The following is a 25,692-nucleotide window of genomic DNA, read 5'->3' as shown; positions in this document are numbered from 1 at the left end:
AACATTTATAAGTTTAAAAAATAAATTCCTGTGCTGAAATTGCTTCATTCCAAAACATGTTCTTGGCACAAATATTTTTACTTAGCTAAACACCGCTCGCCACCCCTAACCCTGTGCTAGCTTTCCCAGTGTGAACAGCAACTCTGATGCATCCGCTGCCTCTCATTGTCCAACACACAAAAGCACATGCACAAGAAACGAGAACCTCTCCTGCCAGGGGTCACTGGAGGCACAGAGCAGTAATCCGACCTATACCTTAAAAGATTAAGAAATACGTAAGCATTTTATTTTGCAATAAGATAGAGCAAACTGTGAGATCCAAAGTGAATTCAGAGTATGAAACATACATCAGTATTCTGTAAACTTAAATTTGCTTTTACTTCTCAGTGATAATAGTTCAGAAACAAAATACAGGTTTTTTTCGTTTCTCTTTTTGAGACAGAGTTTCAGTCTTGCTGCCCAGGCTATGGTACAATGGCATGATATCGACTCACTGCAACCTCTGCCACCCGGTTCAAGTGATTCTCCTGTCTCAGCCTCCCAAGTAGCTGGGATTATAGGTGCATGCCACCACGCTCAGCTAATTTTTGTATTATTAGTAGAGACAGGGTTTCACCATGTTCCCCAGGCTGGTCTCGAACTCTTGACCTTAGGTAATCCACCTGCCTCGGCCTCCCAAAGTGTTGTCATTACAGGCATGAGCCACCGTGCCCAGCCCAAAATACAATTTTAACTCAGAAGATATGAACACAGATCCCAATGGTAGGAAGGGAAGAACTAGCCTAAATTCAGCATTAGATTTTGCAGGGGCTGTGTATATTTGGTTGGGCAGGGTAGTGGGGGTGCCGGTATGATTTTTAAGTAACAGTTCCAAGGCTAAGCTTCAGGTCAAACTTACCAGTGGAGGCGTATGGCGTGAAGAAACGCAGAAAGCCCTTCCATGATCAGAAGGATGAAAATGGTTAAAACCGCAAAAAGCGCGATAACCGGGAGCAGCAGCAAGACGCCGTAGGTGGTGTCAACGCGGAGGCCCACACGCATCAGCATGGCCCACAGGACGTCGGACAACTCTGCAAAGGAGGGCAGCCTGCACAGTCACACCCGCTTACGTTCCGTGGGTCACTCTGTGAGCTTCCTGGACTGAGTTTCCCTCTGGCAGCTCTGGACCATTATCCCATAAAATAACAGACACACATGTAACACAGACGCAACTGCTTCTTGTGTGAAAGGCAGCCAGCTCCACGACCGTCTCAAACACTAAGGAAGACCTGGTGCTCCAAAACCAGCAGAGGTCATCTCCCAAAGGAGGTCTTGCCCCAGACTAGGTTTGGGTTAGTGACCTCCCAAAGCGGCACCAGACCAGGCAGCCAGAAACAGGCTCCCAGGCCTGGTTCTGCCACCGAGGGACCAACTGGATAAAGCCTTGACTCTCAATGGGCTTCAGTCACCGCCTCTGCAAAATGGACAGGAACAACCACAGGGCCCCTCCAGCCATAAAATTCCAGACCTTTGGCTATGCTTATAAACATAAGCATTTTGTTTAATTTAAAAAAAAAAAAAAAAGAAAGAAAAAGGCACTCTCTCTCATCCGGGGGTTTCCACAAACACAGGCAGTGCCTGCTTTGCACAATAGTGCAGAAGCACAAAAACGACCTTGCCATCAAAACCTTCCAAAGCATCCTGACTAATCCATGGGAAAACAGGTTTCTTCTGTGGCCTTTACATTTTTTGTTAAAACATTACGAACTCTCTTATTGTTGGCCAACAATATAGCCAACGATAAAAGAGCTTTGAATGTTTTAACAAAAAATGTAGGGAAATGAAAAAATGGCAAATCTGTCTTTAACACATTAAAAGCATAGAGTATAAAAGTCTTTTCTTTGTATTAGAAAAACAACAGCTTATTAGGGTAGTTTGAACAGTGCTTGCTTCCTGTTGCATAACTGGACAAGCTGGGTGACCTGATCCGCAGCAAGCATCTTAATACTTGCCAAATTGTCCTTTTTTTTTTTTGAGACAGAGTCTCGCTCTGTCACCCAGGCTGGAGTGCAATGGCGCAATCTTGGCTCACTGCAACCTCCACTTCCTGAGTTCGAGCAATTCTCCTGCCTCAGCCTCCCGAGTAGCTGGGATTACAAGTGCCTGCCACCACGCCCAGCTAATTTTTCTATTTTTAGTAGAGATGGGTTTTGCCATGTTGGCCAGGGTGGTCTCGAACTCCTGACCTCAAGTGATCCACCTGCCTCAGCCTCCCAAAGTGCTGGGATTACAGGCATGAGCCACTGTGCCCGGCCTGTCCTATTCTTTTCTAAGTTTGAACCTGCTTCCAACATTGCACCCTTTGCACCTTCAGTGTCCTGTAACATCACCAAGCACCACTTGTGGGTCACTGGCATCTTCATCACAACACCCCCCTCACGTAGGCTGGTAAATGCACCTGCACCTACCTGCACAGCTAGTTACTGTGGTGACTGAAATTGGAACCATGCTGCTGGGGAACAGGTGTTAACTACACTGTGGAAACTAACATGTGTGTGTTATTGGAATCATACAAAGGGAGGACTCCTGTGATCAAAGCTACCCATGAGCAATGTGACAAGACCTGCTTGAAATAAACAGATATTCACACTTGGTAAGGCAGCAATGAATAAAATAGCCAATGACAGAAAAAGTAATGGCAACAGTAGAAGGTGATTATACCAGAGGCTTCCAAGCCATCTCAGTTCTCAAAGCCCCTCGTATCTCAGTGATTTTTTTCTAACTGGGGCAGCCTCTGAAGCCAGACCAGTCTCAGAGAGACTCCCTCCATGATTTTTCCACAGCATCCCTCAGCCAAAAGAAATAGCCAAGAGATCTGTGTATTAAGCAGTGAATAATGGCAACCGAAAGATGGTGCTACGACTACCAGTTACAAAGTGAAAATGTCCCACAGTGCCCCCTGCCGAGCCTCCTGGCACTACAGGGCGTTGGGAACTGCAGGTCTCAGCAGGAACTTACGTGCGTGAGCCAGGCTGAGCGCCCAGAGTCTCAGGTAGGAGGCGGTGTTAGAGATGCATCCCAGACAGTACTCAATGGAATGGATTACTTGGGTCATTAGGATTTCTCCAAAATTAAACTGAGAGAGAGCACACAACATATGTTAAAGTCATGCTGTGACATGTGTACTACAAGCCAAGTGGGTTCCACTTCAAGGATTACAATGAAAGAGCTGCTGGCTGGATGCCGGTGAAAACACGCTAGAGTGTGAGGAACAGAAACCCAAGACTTGCACTCTGTTTACTCTGCCACTCCCCAGCTCCATGACCACAACTTTACCACCCCAAATCCCCACCTTCACCAGCCCCACTCCACCCCACACCTCAGACTCCCCTGTGTAAACCAAGAGGCTAGACCAGAGGAACTGTGATGGCCACAGCTGTTATAAAATGAGGTTCCTAAGCAGGCCTCAGTAATTATGTAACATCTGCTGATAAAATAGCCACCTGATGCTGATAAAACCTGCTGATATCACCTGGTGCTGATAAAACACCAACCGTAAGAGCAGCAGGTGATTCACAGCTGCCAGTTTAACAGATGTGGGCATTCTAAGTAAAGCCAACCAGGGAAACACTCTGCAAGGGGTCCCTGATAGGGAAAGGGCTGCAGAACACCAGGCAAGCTGACTCTCAGGCGCTTTCCTGCTCTGCTTGTGCTTATGATCCTAGAAACTTAATTGTTAAACGCCCCAAATTAAAACATGAAATTACATAATAATTACAAAATGCTGACTATGAGAAATTTTGTTTGGTCCTCACTAAATGGCCAAAATAAAATTTCCAAGAAAAGAAAGCAGAGGATGCGCTCTGCTCTGTCTGCCCGGGACTGCACCTCTCTTCTTTATGGGGAACTACAACTTCCCTGTCCAGCCTTGTACCCCCAACCACAGTGCTCTGAATTATGTCCCCAAGTCTTATGCTGAAGCCCTAACCGCAATGTGACCATATTTGAAGACAGAACCTTTGAGGAGGTAATCGAGTGAGGTCAGGGGGTGGGCCCTGACCCATTGTGACTACTGTCTTCTGGGGAGATCAGGAAAACCAGGGGTGCAGGCACAGAGGAAAGGCGCTGTGCTGACACAGCAAGCCGAGCAGGGGGGCCTCAGGAGAAAGCAGCTGGCCAGCATCTCAGTCCGGGACTGCCAGCCTCTGCAGCCGTGAGAAAAGTCTCTTGTTGAAGCCACCCAGGCTGTGGTGCTTTGTTACGGCAGCCCCACAGGACTAAGACGGCAGTCACTGGTCCAGGGCTGGCAGGAATTTGGGAATTTTTTCCTAACAGTCGCAAGCTGGCAAGGGCACTTTGCTCTCTGATGGAAAGACAAAAAAATAAGCCCAGGGCAACTTGTGACCACGGTTCCAGCATCTTGGGGCCAACTGACTTCAGAATATAAAGAAAACTTACAAAGAAAAAAGCCAACCAAGGCCTCTTGGAATTGGAGACACCGAAACTGTAATCATCCTGAAACCAACTCTACCTGTGTCCTGACATGAGCCAGCAGAGATCCCTTTGAAATCAGAAAAGGGTCTCTATGTCTTGCAACTATGGAAAAGTTCTGACTGACACAAGAAACTTTTGAAAGCCATGTTCATGGCACCTTAAGTCACTCCTATCATAACTCGTAATGTAATAGCAGAAATCCCACTAGAGAAGTGAAATGACAAAATGATGACCCAAGCTCATATATAATGCACCAACTGTGTCATCAAACAGCATCTGGAAAGCACTAACCTTCACTCGAACCCTAACCACACACTGGTCGGCTTCAACAACAGAAACTGCTTTCCCACAGTTCTGGAGGCTGCAAGTCCCATTTTCTTAACAATTTTTTAAGATTATTAAATATTATCATCTTAACATAATTATCTCTATGGGAGCTTGGTTACTTATCTAGGATTATCAACAGCAACTGAAACGATTACCTCCTCACACGTCACTTCTCGACATCCATCTTCCATCTGGTTATTTCCCTCTTCTACATCTTGGTTTCCCAGCAAGGAAACTTCCTCCTCACTGTCTTTCCTTACAAGTGTGTAACCGCGCTAACGACCAAAAGAGCACAGAGTCAGTGCCTGTAAAACCACAAGGCTGTGAAAAAACAAAACTTACACAGCTTGTTTCTCTTAATGATTCAGCTCTTTGAGAATAAAAAAGTTCTTTAGGCCAGGTGCATTAGCTCACTGTAATCCCAGCACTTTGGGAATCCAAAGTGGGTGGCTCACCTGAGGTCAGGAGTTTCAGACTAGCCTGTGCAACATGGCGAAACCCCATCTCTACTAAAAATACAAAACATTAGCCGGGCATGGTGGCAGGTGCCTGTAATCCCCTCTACTCGAGGGCTGAGGCAGGAGAATCACGTGAACCCCAGAGGCGGAGGTTGCAGTAAGCTGAGATAGCGCCACTACACTCCAGCCTGGAGGAAAGAGAAAGACTCCAGTCTCAAAAAAAACAAAAATCTTAAAGAAGGAGTTAAGAAGAATATGGAAAAAGGCTTTTTAATTATGCCATCTGAATTGAGAGATTGAGCTAAACTCCCAATAGGCTTATAGTTAATACCATCAGAACCTGTCTCCACAGACCCAGGATATAGCAGGCTCTTTCAATATCAATTTTTTTGTTTTAATTAATTAATTAATTGACAGATTGCTCTGTTGCCCAGGCTGGAGTGCACTGGCGCAATCACAGCTCACTGCAACAACCTCTGCCTCTGAGGCTCAAGCCATCCTCCCAAACTCAGCCTCCCGAGTAGCTGGGACTATAGGCGCCCACTGCCACACCCAGCTTATGTTTGTGTTTTTGGTAGAGACAGGGTTTTGCCCTCCTCTCAAACTCCTGGGCTCAGGTGATTTGTCCGCCCTGGCCTCCCAAAGTGCTGGGATTATAGGTGTGAGCTACCATGCCCAGCCAACATCAATGTTTTTAATAAAGGAAGTTTTGGCTTTTAAATCAAGAGAAAGGGACCCTCCAGAAGGTGTTTTCTACACCAATCCTTGGATAACTGAAAGCAGGCTTTGCTCACGATTTACAAGCATGCATCCAAACCCGCACTTACCCGGTTCACCCCGAAGCAACTACGCCCATTGTGAAGCCACAACAAAAACAGTGGCTTTCCCAAGAAGAGGACAGGGACAGACAATGCTGTGACAACGAGCAGCACTCTCTGGACATGCTCCTGTTAGTGCAGAAGGTGAGAAACTTGATTAAAACACAAAGGCATGCCTGCAGTGTCAGCAATACACAACAAAATGAGTGAAGATCAAATAGTGTCTCCACGAGAGGAACATGAAATAAATGCCAGCCAGCTACACGTGCCAGTGAATTGTTTTCTTTTCCTAAGCTCATAGCTGAATTCTAGAACTGATGAATAACATTAATGACCTGTGGTAAAGTAGTATTTTGTTTTAGACCAGCAAGGAAATTTTACAAAAATTCTAAATAGAGTCAAACTCCAACCAATCATTTTCTGAAAACACTGTAAATGAGGAAGTATACACACAAGCAGAATATTTTTGATATTCTTGGTCCTGTTTTCGTGTTATCTGATGATTATAAAGACTGTTTGAGGATTCTTAGTGTGAAGCAAGTGGATTTACCACCACACACAGAAAATCGCGGAAGAGCATTCAGAACAAAACCGAAAACACCTCCTTAGAAAAAGAAGATGTATAGTTACTTAAAGCTAATTCAAGAGCAAAACCCACTCAGGCTTACACAGTCACTGCAGTCTGCATGTCTTTCCAGGGTCTGGACAGGACACTGTGCTGTCCCAAGCTTATCACTGTCTGTGGTCGCCCCTCATCAAACACAGGTTCCTAGAGCCATGTGTGCTGCTCAGGCACACACCATCCATGCCGTGAACCTCTTGAAACGCCGAGAGAGGTGGCGGCCACAGGCACAGCCACATCAGAAGTCCTGGGCTGCAGCCAGGCTGACCTGGGTTAACAGCCTGGCCCTACAGGCTGCTGAGTGACCAGCACTGCCCTGAGCCACCCGTCATTATCAGTCACAGGGGATGACGCCACCTACCTCCTGGGGCTGTTGTGAGAATTAAGAAATGCTAAGTAAAGAAAGCACACTTTTTAGTATGCAGCAGGTGCTAAATAAAGGTAGCTGCTCTTCATTGATCTTTCTATTCACAGCACCTATGCCCACTGAATGCCCTTGCATTTATCTGTGGTATCTATGCCATTGTAGAAAGTTTCAATAAAATAATGATAAAGTACAATTTTTAAAAATCATAAATAAGAGAAACAAAAAAAATAGAAACTTGAAAAGTTCAAAAAGAAACCAAACATGCATCTCGTCAAAGAGGCCCAAAGTTCTATAAGTTGAGCTTCAAATCAGACTTAAAACTTTCCAGCACCAAACAGAATGTGAAAAGCAAAACCAAATGCTCCACTCTCAGGTCAACAAGATGAAAAACCGAAACAGGGCTCGGGAGAAACGCAGGCTCTGATACTACCAACTGGGGGGGTTCCCAGACACCGTCACAGACACTGGACAACGTGGTGAGTATCTGTGGGCAGGAGGTGCCGTGGCGCTCACAGCACAAAGACCCTCCGTGTAAGGTGGGTAGGAACTGTGGCAAGCGCTGACATTTACTGTCATGTAATGTGCAAGCACATTCGTAAGCACTTTGGACACGTTTGCGGTACACTATGAACCAGCTCCTAATTTTAGTCCCATCCTGAGGAAATGGCAGAGCAGGGCCCCCAGGCAGAGCAGTCAGCCCTCAGCGCCCACTCTGACATCACACAAACGCATGATGGCAGGAAAGCCCATTTTCTTAAAGGGCTCATGTGCTGTGGTCCAGGTGGTCCCTTCTAAACGGGGGAACTGGGCAGCCCTCAGGAACCCTCTGGTAATGCATTTTCTTCCCACGAGTTTTGTTAGTTTGGGGTTTTTTTTTGTTTTTTGGTTTTGTTTTGAGGCAGGGTCTTGCCCTGTCACCCAGGGTGAAGTACAATGGTGCAATCATGGCTCACTGCAGCCTCAACCTCCCAGGCTCAAGTGATCCTCCTGCCTCAGCCTCCCAAGAAGCTTGGACAACAGGTGCAGTCACCATGCCTGGAAAATTTTGGTATTTTTTGTAGAGATGAGCTCTTGCTATGTTGCCCAGGCTGGTCTCGAACTCACGGGCTCAAGCAATCCACCAGCCTTGGTCTCCCAAGGTGCTGGGATTACAGGAATGAGCTACTGTGGCCAGCCTCTTCCTGCTGGTTTTGATGGCTACTGAGCGGCAGAGAGTTTGGTCACGCTGCCTGACCACAGCCTGCACACAGCGGTCGAGCTGGACTGGCACCTCTGCTGATGACACACACAGAGACAGAAACAGCCTTCCCAGGCTCCTGGGAGTCCGTGGAGATCACCCGACATTTCTACCGATCAGAGTAAAAGGCTACTGGAAATACTTCTGTTAAGTTCGTGAGGGCAGGAAGATGACTCACCTGCCCTGTGTAAAGACCATTTGTTTTACTGGCTGGGAATAAAAACATGTTAATAAATTCAATCAGTATGCTGGGAGCAACTCTGGAGGTTTCTGCTGAAAAAACCAGCCACTTGTAGAAAATCATAAATATAAGGTATCCAAAGATACAGAGCATAAAGAGAAGTTCTGGGATGGAAACCAGGTAAATGTTGAACTTCTTCTTGAAGTGCCTAGAAAAGAAAAGGAATCAATCAGCCCATGAACAAGATCAGCCCACATTAAAATGAGTAAATTAAACTCTTTGCAACTAAACTATTAAGCTTATTAACATCATTTCTCATAAGATGACTCATACGTGAGTGTTCCAGATACATCCACGAGGAAAAGGGATGTGAGGTTGGCCAAAACTACTACAGTTTTTGGGATCAAATCTCACTCTAACTTTCTTCCTTGGTTCCCTTATTTGGAAACATTTCCTTCCCTTCCTTAAAGTAAGGCTACATAATATTAGTGAATCTGGCTCCAAAATGCTGTCTCTTAGATTGTTTAAAGGGTTTTCAAGACTCCAGCTATACTGACTTAAAGCTACAACATCAAATTATACAAATTATGTTTACAGATGAGAATGAACAGGTCTAATCAAAGAAAAATGACACCACCTCTTACTCTTCATATACTAGCTCTAATAAAGTAAAAACAAAAAGGTTTTTTATTTGTAAAATAAAGAATGACGAGCACCCCTTCTGGAAATCAACATGAACGTGCATGTCGCACGCCTGGCCTACTTGAATGTAAGCGCCATTGGGGCAATAACTTTTTCCTGCCCTCCTCACTGCTGAACCCCTAGTGCCTCAAACAGCAACTGGCACTACTCTGCCATCAATAAATATATATTTGCTGAATGAATGAATTGCTGACACTGCAGAAAATCTAAACCGCAACAGAATCATGTAAATACAACATCGTATTGGCTGTCCTTTACCCAATAAATACAGTCCCCAACAAGAAGCAAAACTGAAGAAATGCCAAGTTTGCTTTATAAATACTACTTTTAAAAAATCTGTACTTACAAGTGGTTAAATATTCCCAGAATAACTCCAAAAGTCATGTGAATGATTCCTAAAATCACAGACATTTTCATTTTGAAAGAGTTTAGAAAAGTGAGGCGATTTGTGGCCAAGTTCCAAATCTAAAATCAAACCAAATGAAACAAAAAAAAATCTTTAACTTCCTTGAAGAGGTGACACTCAAGAAAGTTCCTGTCTTAACTAGAAAGGCAGCTCTAAATTTAAGAAGCAAACAATATTCAGCCTTTTCTTTTGATGCTTTCAATCTGAGAGCCACTGATTTCCTTAACCCAGGGCCACAGACAGTTACAATTTTATCAGTGCAAAGTTCAAAGAATGCCCGATGGAACCACATAGCGTTTAGGGATACGTGCCTAGGAATTCTTAACAAAAGGAAAAGCCAGGGAGAGTCACACACAGCCCAGAGAGTGAAAGGGCCAGGATGCTCTCAAGGTCCTGGGTTATGTCCCCTCTACCTGGGCAGGAGACATACATGTGTTATCACATGTTTACATATATGTGCCATACCTGCTCCTGTATGTGTATTTTGTCATAAAGTTTAGCTGTGAATACAATGAAAGCAGAAATCCTGCAAGTGGCCAAGCCAAGATGTGCCGAGAGGGACCCCAGGCCATGGCTGATGTCCACTCGGTGGCCCCCCGCTGCTGGTCTGAGTCCCCACAACATCCTCACTCGCTGACTGCTTCTCTTACTGTCTGAAAATTAATTCCTACAGCCTGCCCTTCAGGTGGGTAAGGAAAAGGGAAACAGAACCTATTAAGATTTTTTTTTTTTTTTTTTTTGAGAAAGAGTCTCACTCCATCACCCAGGCTGGAGTGCAGTGGTGCTCAACTGCAACCTCCACCTCCACCTCCCGGGTTCAAGCGATTTTCCTGCCTCAGCCTCCCGAGTAGCTGGTACTACAGATATGCACCAGCACGCCCGGCTAATTTTTGTATTTTTGTAGAGACAGGGTTTCGCCATGTTGGCCAGGCTGGTCTCAAACTCCTGACCTCAGTGATCCACCCACCTCGGTCTCCCAACGTATTGGGATTACAGGCGTGAGCCACCCCAGCCAATCCCTTTTTTTTTTTTTTTTTTTTTTTTTTTTTAAGATAAGGGGTCTCGCTGTAGCACAGTGGAGCGATCACAGCTCATGGCAGCCTTGACCTCCTGGGCTCAGGCAATCCTCCTACCTCAGCCTTCCAAGAAGCTGGGACCATGGGCGCACACCACCACTCCCTGCTAATTTTTAAATTTTTAGCCTCCCAGTTCCTAGCCCTGAATACCTTATTTTGCCCTTGCAAAAATGAGGTATTTTAAATTTTAGAATGAGGTATTCAGGGCTGAGGACTGGAAGGCAAGTCAACTTCGCTGATATATTTATATATACTTTTATGTCTTATTTTAAAGGTATGTATATTTATAATGTACATACATTGGTTTACTTTTGAATCAAATGTTTGTAATGCCTAGTTTAAAATTCAATTAAAACAAAAAGAAGACAAAGCCATATCCCATTTCCCCCAACATCTCCCAAAAAACACTCACTCAAACTTTTTTCCTTGGTTTCCTTATTCAGAAACATCTCTTTCCTTAACACAAAGCTACAAGTTATTACTGAATTTGGCTCCAAAATGCTGTATCTTAAAGAAATTGTTGTAGATGTGTTTCTAAGTTTCCAGTTACATTAAGACTTAACACTACAACATGAAATTATACCGATCATGATTAGAGATGAGAATAAACAGAACACACTAAGAGATACTGCCTCCTTGGAGTGCCCCGGTTAAGGAATGCTAGACTTTTTTTGCTCAGTTTAATGACCGTACACAATTACATTCACAAACCAATTTGAGTCATTCTTTTGATTCCCCAGAAAGACACTTGACAGCCCAGGAAAGCCCCACCCAGCCCTGTGGTCCAGTGCTTCAGCCAGGCCTGCTGAGGCCTCGAGAGGGTAGGGGTCCTGGCACCTTGGGGCCACTTCTCCATTTTCTCTACTAACACTTTACCCATTCCAAACAACTACCCCAGTAAGCACTGCAATAACCTTTTGCTTCCTTTCAGCGCTAACATGCCATACCATTTCTTTCTAGATTGAGGATTTTTAAAAGTTCACATATACAAGGAAGAAAGGTAGGAAATGGCACACATTTCGGGGCTATTGAAGTGCCATTTTTCACCAGAAGAAAACAGGTCAGGACACATGACAGAACGCAGTCCCAGCTCTCTGAGGACTTCCTCTGACCTCACCTTCCCAAAAGGAGGGCTCCCCAGCTCCTGGCTTCCCCTCCCCATCCCTGGGACTGGGATGCCCAGGGGGGCTAATGAGCCCCTCCCCTAGAGAACCTTGTGGTGCCCAAAGCTAGTTGGCACCATAGAGCACCCAGAGATGACGACAAGGCGTGGCGCACTCACAGGATCAATGCCAAGGGGATAAGGGCCTCGGAACACTCCAGGAATGCTTGGGTCCAGCTGCAAAACCCTGTTGTGCCTGACGACACTGTCGCTGTAACAAAAAGCAGAGTGAGGAGGAGGAGGCTGACTGTGGGAGGAGGAAGGTCTAGGAAACACACTTCCCACCCAGAGCATCGCCAGCGCCAGCTAAGGGGCACTTACTTCCAAAGCACCATCTTCTTATGCTCTGTGGGGGTGTGGCTGGAGCTGTACATGGCAGACACGTTCCACCTGGAGCCGAACAGGTTGACTGACTTTGAAAAGCAGTCATTGTAGATGAGGCCGGTGTACACCGAGAACAGCCCCATCAGCAAGAGGATATACCGGCCATTAAAAAACATCCTCATGATCTGTGAAGGGCAAGAGCGGGGGTCAGAACACGGTTACTGGAGGGTGTCCATGTGGCAGCAGCCAGTGTGGGCACACCCCTCACCACTCCTCCCAGGGCTTCCTGGAAAACAGCCTGACCTGCAGACATCACTGTCAGCCGCAGGTGACAAGCCACATACCTGCCCAGCACAGCCAAAGCCCACAGCGAACATCTAAGAGGTGTCTTTCTTTCGGTCACCACTAATGCCACCCAAACAGATACATGTGCTGGAGTGTTTAGATTTTTACCTCCTGTGACTGATTTAGTCTGGGATGATTTTCATTTAACACCAACAAGAGGGCAAATAAAAACATCACGAAGCCATGTCCAAAGTCTCCAAACATCACAGCAAATAAAAACGGGAAGGTGATGATGGTAAAGAGAGCTGCAGAAAAAAAAGAAAGGGAGAGAGATTTCTGGTTTACAGCAAATACAGAAAATCTGAGTTCATTCAAACACAATGATATATAATAATTAGATACTGACTTTCTCCAGAATTCCCAAGATAGGATTGTGTGGTTACATTTAAAACCTTTTACTTTTAAATAAGATAGCAAAAAAGGAATGGTCAGCATCTTTTTCCAAACATCTATTTTATTCTTAGAGCAAGAATGCAGCAATGCCATAGGAAAAACGGGTATTTACAAATCCGACTTCCAACCTGGATTGACTTCTCTGTAGCTTCCAACTCCGTAAGCATCCACAATGTTCTGAAATCCCTCGGTGAATTTGTTGGTGCGGATCCGCGTCGGGGGTGTTTCTTTTGTGGGGATTATGTTCATGAATGAGGGGATTGTAGCACCGCTCTCTCTCTTCCACATAAACAAGGAAACACAAAGAAATTACTATCCATATTCACCAAATCTCGGTTATTGCTTTGGCAAGGCTGTGTGTGTGGCTTTGGTGCAGGACCAATCTCCACTCAACAGGGTCAAGGGCAGCCAGAGGGGCTAAAGGAAAAGTCCGTCTGTGAGGAAGCCGGGAGCTTGGCGGGGGCGGCACTTGGGGGCTGTGGTCTCCAAGAAGGAAGGGCGAGAGCAGGACTGAGTGGGCCAGAAGTGAATGGGGCTGGGAACACGGGGCACATGGGTACGGGCAGGCTGAGAGTCACTGACAGAAAACTGACACTGAATACTTTATCTCTGAAAAATGGTGAAGAAAGAGGAAGTTTGAGACAACTGTAATATACTTCATACAAAAATGAGAAAGGCAAGAATAAACCAAAATCACAACATGAATTGTATTATGGCAAAATCAAAAATAGAACTTTTTCCATGAGTGTTTACCATTCTGAAATGCATCATATTGATTTATAATGAACACACTTTTAAAATAAAGTAAAACAGGTTATTGCCAGAATAGTAGATTTTTCCGGTCTAAATACGTCTTTTTTTTTTTTTCTTTGAGACAGAGTTTCACGCTTGTTGCCCAGGCTGGAGTGCAATGGCACGATCTCAGCTCACTGCAACCTCTGTCTCCCAGGTTCAAGTGATTCTCCTGCCTCAGCCTCCCAAGTAGCTGGGATTATATGTGTGCACCACCATGCCTGGCTAATTATCGTATTTTTAGTAGAGATGGGGTTTCACCATGTCAGCCAGGCTGATCTCCAACTGCTGACCTCAAGTGGTCCACCTACCTCGGTCTCCCAAAGTGCTGGGATTACAGGCACGAGCCACTGCACCCGGCCAAAATGTATCCCTTAAAACGCACGCATGTAAGGGGGTTCTGGGGAAATTCTCAGGGGTGCACAGCTTTGAACGTCCCCGAGTCCCCTTCAGAGCAGAAAGTGCAACCGCTAACAAGACCTAAAGCCCACGGATGGTACTGACATCCAAACCACGTCCCCATTTGTATTTTGGGGAAAACAAAATGGATGAGGAAACCACCAATAGCTACAAGACCTACCCAGCAGCCTCCAGACCAGAGGATGCAGGTAAGGAACGTGGCCTCCAAGGGACCTGGGCAAAAAACACCCAAAATGGCCAAAACGATCCTCCCTGGAAAGCAGAGGAAGCCAACCCGCAAAAAGCAGCTGGAACTGGGAAGCGTTCTGTCCAGTCCAAGAGTAGGTGACACTGAGTACTTTGGGGTGATGGGCAGTAAAGTCTGCAGGACGGAGCAGCCCAGTCCCTAAACTCACGGCACTGACCTGCCAGGGCCTCCCCTGCCGAGGGACCACATGCTGAGGAGAGACCACTGGAGTGTGTTCAAAACTGAGCAGGACAGGAACAAAAGAGAAAAGACAGAGAAGTCCACAAGAGAGACACAAGCCGGGCGCGGTGGCTCAAGCCTGTAATCCCAGCACTGTGGGAGGCCGAGGCGGGTGGATCACGAGGTCAAGAGATCGAGACCATCCTGGTCAACATGGTGAAACCCCGTCTCTACTAAAAAAATACAAAAAATTAGCTGGGCATGGTGGTGCGTGCCTGTAATCCCAGTGACTCAGGAGGCTGGGGCAGGAGAATTGCCTGAACCCGGGAGGCGGAGGTTGCGGTGAGCTGAGATGGCGCCATTGCACTCCAGCCTGGGTAACAAGAGCGAAACTCCGTCTCAAAAAAAAAAAAAAAAGAGAGAGAGAGACACAAAGGACATCTCAGATCCAGGACCTCATGTGTTTTCATTCAGTACACAAAAATATAAAAAGAAAAAACTGTCAGTGAAGTTAGGAAAGCTATCCTGAAACTGCCTCCTTCTAAAAGTTCCTTGAGTACCATAAACATGTGCCAGAAAACTAATTTCACGTAAATAAACATTTATATTGCTTGTGTAGTAATACAGAATTTCGGCCAGGCATGGTGGCTCACACCTGTAATCCCAGCACTTTGGGAGGCCAAGGCAGGTGAATCGCCTGAGGTCAGGAGTTCGAGACCAACCTGGCCAACATGGTGAAACCCTGTCTCTACTAAAAATACAAAAATTAGCTGGGCGTGGTGGTGCCAGCCTGTAATCCGAGCTACTAGGGGGGCTGAAGCAGGAGGATCACTTGAACCTGGGAGGCAGAGGTAACAGTGAGCCGAGATCAGGCCATTGCACTCCAGCCTGGGCAACAGAGCGAGACTCTGTCTCAAAAAAAAAAAAAAAAAATACAGAATTTCCTTGAGCAGGCCAAGCACAGTGGCTCATGCCTGTCATCCTAGCATTTTGGGAGGCTGAGACAGGAGGGTCACTTAAGTTCAGGAGTTCAAGACCAGACTATCTTTTGTACAGATGCCATCTCTACAAAAAATTGGCTGCACACTCCAGGAAAAAAAGTAGCAAAGCATAGTGGTGTATGCCAGTCGTCCCAGCTACTTAGGAAGCTGAGACGAGACGGGTGGATTGCTTGGGCCCAGGAGGTTGAGACTGCAGTGAGCCATAGCCGCACCACTGTTCTCCAGCCTGGGTGACAGAGTGAGACCTTGTCTAAAAAAAAGAATTTTCAGGCCGGACGTGGTGGCTCACACCTGTAATGCCAGCACTTTGGGAGGCCAAGGCTGGTAGATCACGAGGTCAGGAGTTCGAGACCAGCCTGGCCAACATGGAGAAACCCCGTCTCTACTAAAAATACAAAAATTAGCAGGGCATGGTGGCATATGCCTGTAATCCCAGCTACCTAGGAGCTGAGGCAGGAGAGTTGCTGGAACCCAGGAGGCAGAGGCTGCAGTGGGCCGAGACTGTACCACTGCACTCCAGGCCGGCATACAAAAAAAGACTCAGCCTCAAAAAAAAAAAAAAAAAAAAAAAAGAATTTCCAGGCCGGTGCAGTGGCACAGGCCTGTAATCCCCGCGCTTTGGGAGGCCGAAGTGGGTGGATCACAAGGTCAAGAGATCAAGACCATCCTAGCCAACATGATGAAATCTGGTCTCTACTAAAAATAGAGAAATTACCTGGGCATGGTGGCGCACACCTGTAGTCCCAGCTACTCAGGAAGCTAAGGCAGGAGAATCACCTGAACCCAGGAGGCAGAGGTCGCAATGAGCTGAGATCACGAGATTGTGCCACTGCACTCCAGCCTGGTGACAGAGTGAGACTCCGTCTCAAAATAAAAAAAATAAAGAAAATTTCCTCGAGCAGCTGAGCATCTTTACCATGTTCCATAAATCTTTTTTTTTCTTTTTTTAACCTCCACCTCCAGGGTTCAAGATATTCCCATGCCTCAGCCTTCCAAGTAGCTGGGATTACAGGCACGCACCACCACACCTGGCTAATTTTTTTTGTATTTTGTATTTTTCGTATTTTTAGTAGAGACAAGGTCTCACCACGCTGGCCAGGCTGCTCTCTAACTTGTGGACTCAAGTGATCTGCCTGCCTGAGCCTCCAGAGTGCTGGGATACTGGCATGAGCCGCCGCATCCAGCCTCAAAAGTCTAATTTCATTTAAAAGTGAGAAGAGGAGGGAGGAGGCCAATCTTATACAAGGTCATAAGAAGAAAAAAGCCAAGGAGCAGTTAAGAAGATGCCAGAAAGAATGTCCACAAAACAGATAAAACCAGTCACTTACTGTTTCAAAAGGAGTTAAAAGAATTAAGAAAATAATAGAAGACAGAAAAAAGCACCAGGAATCAGAATTAGAAGGACTCAGAAATGAGGTAACAGAACTAAAGAAAGAAATTAGGAAAAAAAAGAAAAATTTTGTTTCAGAAATAAGACAAAACTAGAAGGAACACGAAGGTGAAGAACGCTTCTTCATAATGCTGTAAGAGAAACACTTCAACCTGAGGAAGCTGAAAAAGAAAATTTAAAAATAAAAAAAAAGAGAAACAGAAGGTGCGAAGAGGAGAAATTTTACAAATCAAAAAGACGTGAAGAAAGACAAAAAGGATTCAAGGGAAAGTGACAGATACTGAAGGTAAGCAAAGAAGGGTCCACTGAAAGATGGCGGGAGGTCCTAAAAGAAGAAAACCAAAGCAAGACAGTAAAGTAAATACTGAAAACTGTAATTCAGAAGAATGTTTATGAAATTAACAAAACCACCACCAAAGACTGTATCTTGGAAGAACACAGAGAAAGGCCACATTAAGAGACACATCTGGGCCAGGAGCAATGGCTCACGCCTATAATCCCAGCATTTTGGGAGGCCAACATGGATGGATCACTTGAGGTCAGGAGTTTGAGACCAGCCTGGCCAACGTGATGAAACCCCATCTCTACTAAAAATACAAAAATTTGGCAGGCATGGTGGTGCACACCTCTAGACCCTAGTCACAGCTATTTGGTAGACTAAGGCATGAGAATCACTTGAACTTGGGAGACAAAGGTTACAGTAAGCCAATATCACACCACTGTACTCCAGCCTGGGCAAAAGAGCCAGACTCTGTCTCAAAAAAAAAAAAAAGAGACACATTCTGTTAAATCATTGGGGTTTTTCGTTTTATTTTGTTTTTTTTTTCTTTTTGAGGCAAGGTCTGGCTCTGTCGCTCAGGCAACGCAGCCTCAACCTCCCAGGCTCGGGCGATCCCCCCACCCCAGCCTCCAGAGTAGGTGGGATTACAGGTGCATCACTAGCTAATTTTTTAGTTTTTTGTAGAGGTGGGGTTTAACCACGTTGCCCAGGATGAAAATCACTGCTCTTTAAAGAAAAAGAAAAGATCTTTCTTTTTCTAGACAAGATTAAAAAAAAAAAACAGCTAAACTGAAAAAGCACATGAATTACAAGGAAAAGAAAATCAGATTAAAATCAGGCTTTTTGTCAGGAGCCTGGTGCCAGAACAAAATGGAGGAACAGGTGTAAGATAGTCAAGGGGGAAAAAATGAGCCCTGAATTTTATTTCCAGAAAAACTAACTCCCAGTTATAAAAGGCAGCAGACAGACAGACACTGTGATCAATGTGAGAATTCAGGGAATATGATTCTTCCAAGTTTCCCGAGGCATCTCTAGGGAACAAGCTTCTGGTAGCCAAGTGACTAGAGAGACGTAAACCCAAGAACTGGGATCAGTAGGCCGGAAGCTCAGACTCCCCGCTTCCACCTGCACAGCCTGTTAGGAGTTCTGCATGTGAGACCCCTGTGTGCCTCATCAAATTCAATCTTGGTGACAGAAGAAAAGGCATCCTCTAGACACGAGCTGACTACCAAGGCAACTGTGAAGGGCCAGATCATGAGGTGTGGGGAAGCAGGTGATGAGCTGGCCTTCATCAACACTGGAGAATGTTTCAGTCACCTGCTTCTATCTTCGAAAGCCAGCTCGTTTTCAAGAAAACTAAAAATGCATGGAGAAAAATAACACAGGACAGGAGAGATGAGGAAAGGGAAGAGGCCAGGACTATGGGCAATAAGAGGTGGGCTGAGAGCTCAGTACCCCTTGACAGGGAAAACCAAGAGTCAGAGCTGATATCGCCTCGATAAATAAGAATCACCTGTGTTTATCTCTCAACTAGGTGGCTCATACTCTAAATAACAAAATACGATTTATGTGTTGCTGTCTTTCTGACTACTGGGTATTTCATGTTTATGCCATAATGGACATTATATTTTACATTTGTACCATCACAGAATTATGTAATGAGACAAGGTTACATAACCAAAAAAACTCATGAAAAACGTGTTCCCTTAACTGTCACTTGAAATATGTAAACCTGTTCTTTCCATGACGAAAGCCTGAGTTTAGCATAGAAGAAAAACCTCACAGGAACGTGGGAGGGTTACTCTATAACCTCAAAGCGGGAAAAGCCCGTGACTCAAAATCCAGAAGGTGTAAGAGCAAAGATGAGTAAGTTCAACTATATTTAACAAAAAACTTCTGTGTAGCCAAAACAAATAATTAGAAATATCCTAAGTCAAAAGATAAGGGACAAACTGGGGAAAATATTCTTGCTGGTGTCACAGACCAGGAGCCAAGAGAAATTGGTAAGGGAAAAGCCAACATACAATGGAAGATGACTGCAGAATATGAAGAGACAGTTCACAAAAGAGGAAATTCAAAAGGCTCTTAAAAAAAGGTATTCCCCTTCACTCATAATGAGAGAAATACCACAGCTGACAACATCTATCAAAATCAGTCCAGCAATTCCACTTCTGGGAATTTACCTACAAATAGATTTGTACGGCCAGGCACGGTGGCTCACTCCTGTAATCCCAGCACTTTGGGAGGCCAAGACGGGCAAATCACGAGGTCAGGAGTTTAAGACCAGCCTGACCAATATGGTGAAACCCCGTCTCTACTAAAAATACAAAAAATTAGCCGGGCATGGTGGCACGCGCCTATAGTCCCAGCTACTCAGGAGGCTGAGGCAAAAGAATTGCTTGAATCGGGAGGCAGATGTTGCAGTAAGCCGAGGTCACACCACCGCACTCCAGGCTGGGTGACAGAGCGAGATTTCTTGTCAAAAAAAAAAAAAAAAAAAAAGATTTGTACATTATAGTACTATTTGTAAAAGTGAAAACTGCCTAAATGATCAGAGAACTGGTTAAATAAGTCATAGTATGCACACAGCAGAATATAAAATAGTTACAAGAGAGTTTTATTTAGTGAAAAGAATGTATAAATACATTTCTTCCCTTTTGAGAAGAAAAAGAAAAATATTATCTATTCCTATCTGCTTATCTATGGTTAAGAAACTCAAAGAAATAACAGCACTGGGTAACGGTTATCTCCGAGTGGAGAAAGTGGACAAGTGAGGCTGTGGGGTGGGTGGAATCCGCTGCACTATGTCTTTCATACTCTTATTTCTCTTCACTTTTAAACCATGTGAATGAATGTATTACTCAAAAGAGCAATTTAAAAATGCATGTACACACACACAGCTTTTTTTTTTTTTTTTTTTTTTTTTTGAGACGGAGTTTTGCTCTTGTTACCCAGGCTGGAGTGCAATGGCACGATCTCGGCTCACCGCAACCTCCGCCTCCTGGGTTCAGGCAATTCTCCTGCCTCAGCCTCCTGAGTTGCTGGGATTACAGGCACACGCCACCATGTCCAGCTAATTTTTTGTATTTTTAGTAGAGACGGGGTTTCACCATGTTGACCAGGATGGCCTCGATCTCTTGACCTCGTGATCTACCCGCCTCGGCCTCCCACAGTGCTGGGATTACAGGCTTGAGCCACCGCGCCCGGCCACACACACAGCTTTAAATAACCAGCTCACCATAATATCAGTTAAAATACAGAGCCAAGGCTGGGCACAGTGGCTCACACCTGTAATCCCAGCACTTTGGGAGGCTGAGGCAGGAGGATCGCTTGGGACCAGGAGTTTGAGACAAGCCTGGGCAACACAGCAAAACCTCATCTCTATTTTAATTTTTTTAATTAATATTTTAAAAAACCAAAAGAAGAGTCAATACAGTGCATTCTCATTACTCTATGAAATTCTCACTTCCTTTATTTCTCTGAACGTATCAGTTCCATTAGTTTCTCTTCTGTTCCTGGCAGAGGAGAGGAAGGTGGCCTTACCGAGCCCTCCTCCAGCGCCCGGCGCAGGTCCTGCAGATCGGCCTCGGGACACCAGACCTCGGCAATGAGGCACTTGTTGGTCACATCGAAGCTGCACATGTTCAGCATGTGGTAGATGGCCTTCATTTTCTTCACCTGGATCACACGGCTGTAGACAGACTCGGCTGCTTTACATAGTACTTGCCTCAAATAGTCCTCAGTTTTGTGCAGCACCTGGGGACGAACAACAGGGGCTTTCAGCGGAGTGGGCATGTTTTAGTTTTTGTCCACCTGGCACCCAACTTCCTTTAGAAGACTTTCTCCCCACTGATGGAGGATCATTCCAGGCACCTGTCTCTCCCGGTGGCTGATAAGGGAGCCATTCCTTCTTTCCTCTCCCCGCCTCTAGTACCACTCAGAGGTGGGCAGAAAAAAATCTAAGCTCAGTCAATCATATACCCTCTTTTGGGAGGTTGCCTCTGGAGAACATGACCTCAGGGGCACAGGAAATGGTGACACATCATCATCACTGCAGCAGTGTGACGGCCTACCAGGGTCCAGCAAGCTCCCTGGGTTCCTAATCACGCCCAAGCTTGGCCTCGCCCCTATCAACCCTGTGATTCACCAACGAACGCCCATCCCAATCCTGCCAGAGATCCTCTCTCGCTTAAGTGAGCCAGAAGGATGCTTCTTGCCAACGAGAACCCTCACTGTCATCAGAAGAAAAATGAATTTAAATCCTTTAGGTAAAATAATGCCAACCATGTTAACTGGGGCTGGCTTGTCTCTTGTGATCAGGAATTATAATCCAGGCTGAGTGTGGTGGCTCACACCTGTAATCCCTGCGCTTTGGGAGGCTGGGGTGGGAGAATCATTGGAGGTCAGGAATTTGAGACCAGCCTAGGCAACAAGGCGAAACTCTGTCTCTACTAAAAATACAAAAATTAGCCAGGCGTGGTGTTGCATGCCTGTAATCCTGGCTTCTTGGGAGGCTAAAGCAGGAAAATCGCTTGAACCCAGAAGGCAGAGGTTGCAGTGAGCCAAGATTACGCCACTGCACTCCAGCCTGGGCAACAGAGCGAGATCCTGTCTCAAAAAAAAAAAAAAAAATTACCATCTAACATATCAAAGGTGACCACAAAATCTTTTTTTAAAGCCCCATCATTATTACTCATGTTCCTAACAGGCTGCTAAAATAAAATTTCTATGGGGAGGAGGAGCAACATTCCAATCTCACTAGAACATCTGGATTTGTCTACAACCAATATTATCTGTTTTAAAAAGGAGAGAAAGTAGATATGTAAACATTTGGCAGCCCCCAGATTAGGAGGCACCCGCTTCGGGCTCACTCACAGTGTAGAGATCTTGAATGCGTGTGTTCAGCCCCTCCTGGATCTCCCTCCGCTCCTCGGCTGTGTTTGGATAGGGGTACACGTGGCAGTGGTAGCTGGAAGACAGAGTTGAACATGCTCTCACATCTGTCAGCGCTAGAACTAAACACATTCACCTCCCCTGCACATCTCCCAACAAAACGGAATGAAAGCAGCTGCCTGGGAGAGACGGGTGCAGACGCAGGCATCCGCCCTTGGTCAGGCCGTGCATACAGATGCTCAGCAAGCACCTGCTGAGTGAAACAAATCCAGCTAACTCCCTCTTGGATCCAAATTCCACTCCTGCCTTCAATGATTCCCGGCAGTTCATTCCCAATTCCAACTTCCTAAAATTCAACAATATCCTTGGGCTGGGAATCACCGAACAGACATAAACACAAACACAAAGACACACACAGACACAAACAGACAGACACACACACACACACACACACACACATACACACACACACACACACACACACACACACACGGAAACGAAAGAAGAAAAGGGGTCTGGCTTCCTAGCAGTTGCCTTTGACAGGGTCCACAGTCTCCCTGAGCCGGTGTTTTCTCCAGGGCCACTCAGTGCCCAGACCTCAAGGGGGAATACTGAGCTTTGTCCCCCAAACCGCAGGCATTCCTGGACCACCTTCATATGTTAACACCATACCTTGATTTTTCTTTAAGTTCTGCCTTTGAAAAACTAAACACCTACTCTAGCCTTATCTTAAGCAACAATATCTGTGAAATCGTGTGTTTGCTGAGCTGGGTATAGTTTTCAAATCTATAGTAAAACAAATACCTGTCTATTAAAATAAAAGCTTTATGTGGGTAACACCTGAAATTACTTTCTATTCCACCAATTGAGAACCAAATTCTGGTAAAAAGAAAACACCCAAATCCCACCCCTACCCTGCAAGAATCAAGGCAAGCTGAGTTCTCCACTGGTGTAAGAAAGCAAAGGGCTGTTCTTTTGAGTTTTCCGACTTGATCTGGCTTTTGCTTATGTTCCCATTTGCTGACAGGAGTAAGTCACAGATGACTGTTGTACCACTACTCAAAATTACCGATGGCTTATGCCAAACTTACATCTTTCACCCGATCACCTCATTTAGTCCTAAAAGGCCTATAAGGCACTCTCCCCTTTTATAGATGAAGAAACTGAGGCTTGGCCACTTGTCCAAGTGAGTCCAGTGAGACAGTGGCACAGGGAGGCTCTGCATCCAGACAGGCCACCAAACACCCCCCCTCACCACACACCACAGCCCTGCCCCAGGGCAACCAGGACAGAAGAGGTGCCACGTACTCAGTGATGACAGATAAGCCCAACGGGTAGCTCAAAGCAACAGGAAGTCACAACATATGAAAACTTCATTCCTTTTTCAACCAATCTGAAGCCTTGATCCCCCACGGAAAAAAGTCAAATCTAGGAATATTATTAAAACGGTCTCTACTTTTAAATAATTTTAAGTAATGCACTGACAAGAGAGTTGACAAATTAAATGTTTAAGAACTCAGCAGTGCAGCAAACAAATTATATAACAAAAACTAGCAGCCACCCTGTTCCTGACTCCAGAGGGATACTGAAGGAGAACCAGAGGTGACTGAATATAAAGACATAAATGAAATGTTTCTTTTTCTTACCAATCACATATCTTCTTAACCTTGTGGCCAATCTGCTCTCCCCAAAAGGATATTAAAAAGACATACCATTTTATGACTTCCCCCTACAAAGAATGAATAAGGGTAAGTGTTACTTCTGCATATACAACTTCTAGAACTTTGGCAGCTCAAACACTGTCAAAGCATTCATTCATTCATTCACCCAATACAGTCAGTCCTCCTTATTTGAGGAGTCTGTAACTATAAACGTACCTACTTGCTGTAACAGCCCCAAATCAATCCACAGAGCACTTTCAGTCATGTGCAGAGCAGCCAAAAATTTTAGGCACCTGACACCCACATTCCCAGGTAAAGTCCAACAAGGTGACACCCTGCCTTCCCATCTCCTCTGTCAGACTATCGAGTGTCCTGTTTGTTGTCATGTTTTTCACACTTCGGTACTTTTTCTGGTGATTTCACGATACAAAACAGCCCCCAAGGATTGTGCTGAGGTGCAGTCTGGTGTCCTGAGCACAAGACAGCTGTGATGTGCCTGGCGGAGACACAGCGTGTGTTAGGGATGCTTCGTTCAGGCTCGAGTCACAGAGCTGCTGGCTGGGAGCTTAATGTGAATACTCAACTCCTGCGTTTCTCCTAGGAGCAGTGGCTCCATAGTTGACGATTTAGAGAGCTCAGTGACTTTATGAACATAATTACTGTAAATAATGAAGAATCACCTGTATTTACAAATACCCAACAAAACAGAATTCTATAAAACCTGAATAGGTTTTTAGCCTATTTGCCAGGCACTATTATAGATGCCAGGGATACAGCAGTGAGGAAAACAGACAAAAACCCCTGACCTGGGAGGAGAAGGGAACTTAAACTTATATTTAACTTGACAGCAAAAGAAACAAAGAAAGTAGGCCAAGTAGAGATAAGTGCTATAAAGAGCATATGCAGGATGAGGAGACGGGAGAGAAGGCAGGCTTGGGCACTGTGATCCCACATAGGACGGGCAAGGAAGGCCTCCCCGAGAAGGTGGCATTTAAGCATAAAGACATGCAGGTAAGCTTCAAGTCAGGGTAAACAGAAAAAAAAAAACATGCAGGAGTGAGGACACCAGCCGCGTAGATGCTGGGAGAAGAGACTTCCAGGCAGAGGAGAAACACACAGAGAAGCATGATCAGGAGACTCAAGGAGGCCAGCACTGCCGGGGAGGGATGTGGTAACATGGCGCAGAGGTGTGACGAGGGCCACGGGCCCACTGCGCACCTCCGAGGGGTTTTGGTGAGGAAAACAGGAGGCCCCTGGAGGGTCCTGAGTAGAGGAATGAAATGATCTGACTGTGGTTTCCTAGGGATCATTCAGGATGCTGGGAGAAGAGACCAGGGTGAGGCAGAGGCAGGAGCAGGAGCCCAGCCAGGCGAGGCAGGTGCGGGGACGAGACCTGGACAAGGAGGGAGGCAGAGTGAGAGGTGGCCAGACTCCCTATTTAAAAGACATGGTCACCAGATCTGCTGAGGGATTCAAGTGGGACTTGAGAAACAGAGAAGAGTGGAGAGAAAGCCAAGGCTTTCAGCCTGCACAGTTAGATCAGCGGGTCTGGAAGGGCAAGTTTGGGAGGAAAGATCACATGTTCGGTTTTAGGCAAAAGCAGAAAAACGTCTTCGAGATACTTAAAAGGAGATATGGAATAGACAGACTTAAAAGTCTAATATTATGGGGACAGGTCCAAGCTAGGAATATATACATTTCGGGCATAAAATTCTGTGAGATCCCTAAGGACAAAAAGAAGAGGGAAGCTGTCCAAAAATTGAGCCCTGGGCCTCGGGGAACAGGAGTACAGGCGGGGAGCTACAGCACAGCATGGGCAGGTGGTGGTGGGAGGGAGGGGATGGCAGGAGGGGGAGTGGGAGGATGTGGCTGGGAGAATTAATACAATGAATAAGTAAGTCAATTAACTGAGCAACCCACCAAACACACAGTGGATAATGGAAGCAGACTTCACACTG

The 25,692-nt window shown here is 45.6% G+C and overlaps 1 protein-coding gene across 1 annotated transcript in view; it reads right to left on the bottom strand.

Annotated features, from left to right (window-relative positions):
- ATP6V0A2 (ATPase H+ transporting V0 subunit a2) overlaps positions 1-25,692 on the bottom strand; it is a 50,071-nt gene that overhangs the window by 2,772 nt on the left and 21,607 nt on the right. Inside the window, exons 7-19 of the mRNA XM_032243711.1 lie at positions 23,720-23,802; positions 22,056-22,149; positions 20,724-20,936; positions 13,020-13,170; positions 12,607-12,743; positions 12,151-12,338; positions 11,950-12,040; positions 9,532-9,650; positions 8,481-8,691; positions 6,086-6,205; positions 4,956-5,075; positions 2,998-3,115; positions 899-1,070 (exon numbers count right to left, since the gene is read on the bottom strand). Of these exons, the coding sequence (XP_032099602.1) occupies positions 899-1,070; positions 2,998-3,115; positions 4,956-5,075; positions 6,086-6,205; positions 8,481-8,691; positions 9,532-9,650; positions 11,950-12,040; positions 12,151-12,338; positions 12,607-12,743; positions 13,020-13,170; positions 20,724-20,936; positions 22,056-22,149; positions 23,720-23,802 (1,817 nt within the window). The remainder of the gene's footprint in view (positions 1-898; positions 1,071-2,997; positions 3,116-4,955; positions 5,076-6,085; positions 6,206-8,480; positions 8,692-9,531; positions 9,651-11,949; positions 12,041-12,150; positions 12,339-12,606; positions 12,744-13,019; positions 13,171-20,723; positions 20,937-22,055; positions 22,150-23,719; positions 23,803-25,692) is intronic.

Source organism: Sapajus apella, unplaced genomic scaffold (assembly GCF_009761245.1).
Source record: "Sapajus apella isolate SASKATOON/1434 unplaced genomic scaffold, GSC_monkey_1.0 scaffold2, whole genome shotgun sequence".
Classification (NCBI taxonomy): domain Eukaryota; kingdom Metazoa; phylum Chordata; class Mammalia; order Primates; family Cebidae; genus Sapajus; species Sapajus apella.
Note: the sequence above shows the minus strand (reverse complement) of the source record. Positions and strands in the feature narration are given on the sequence as shown.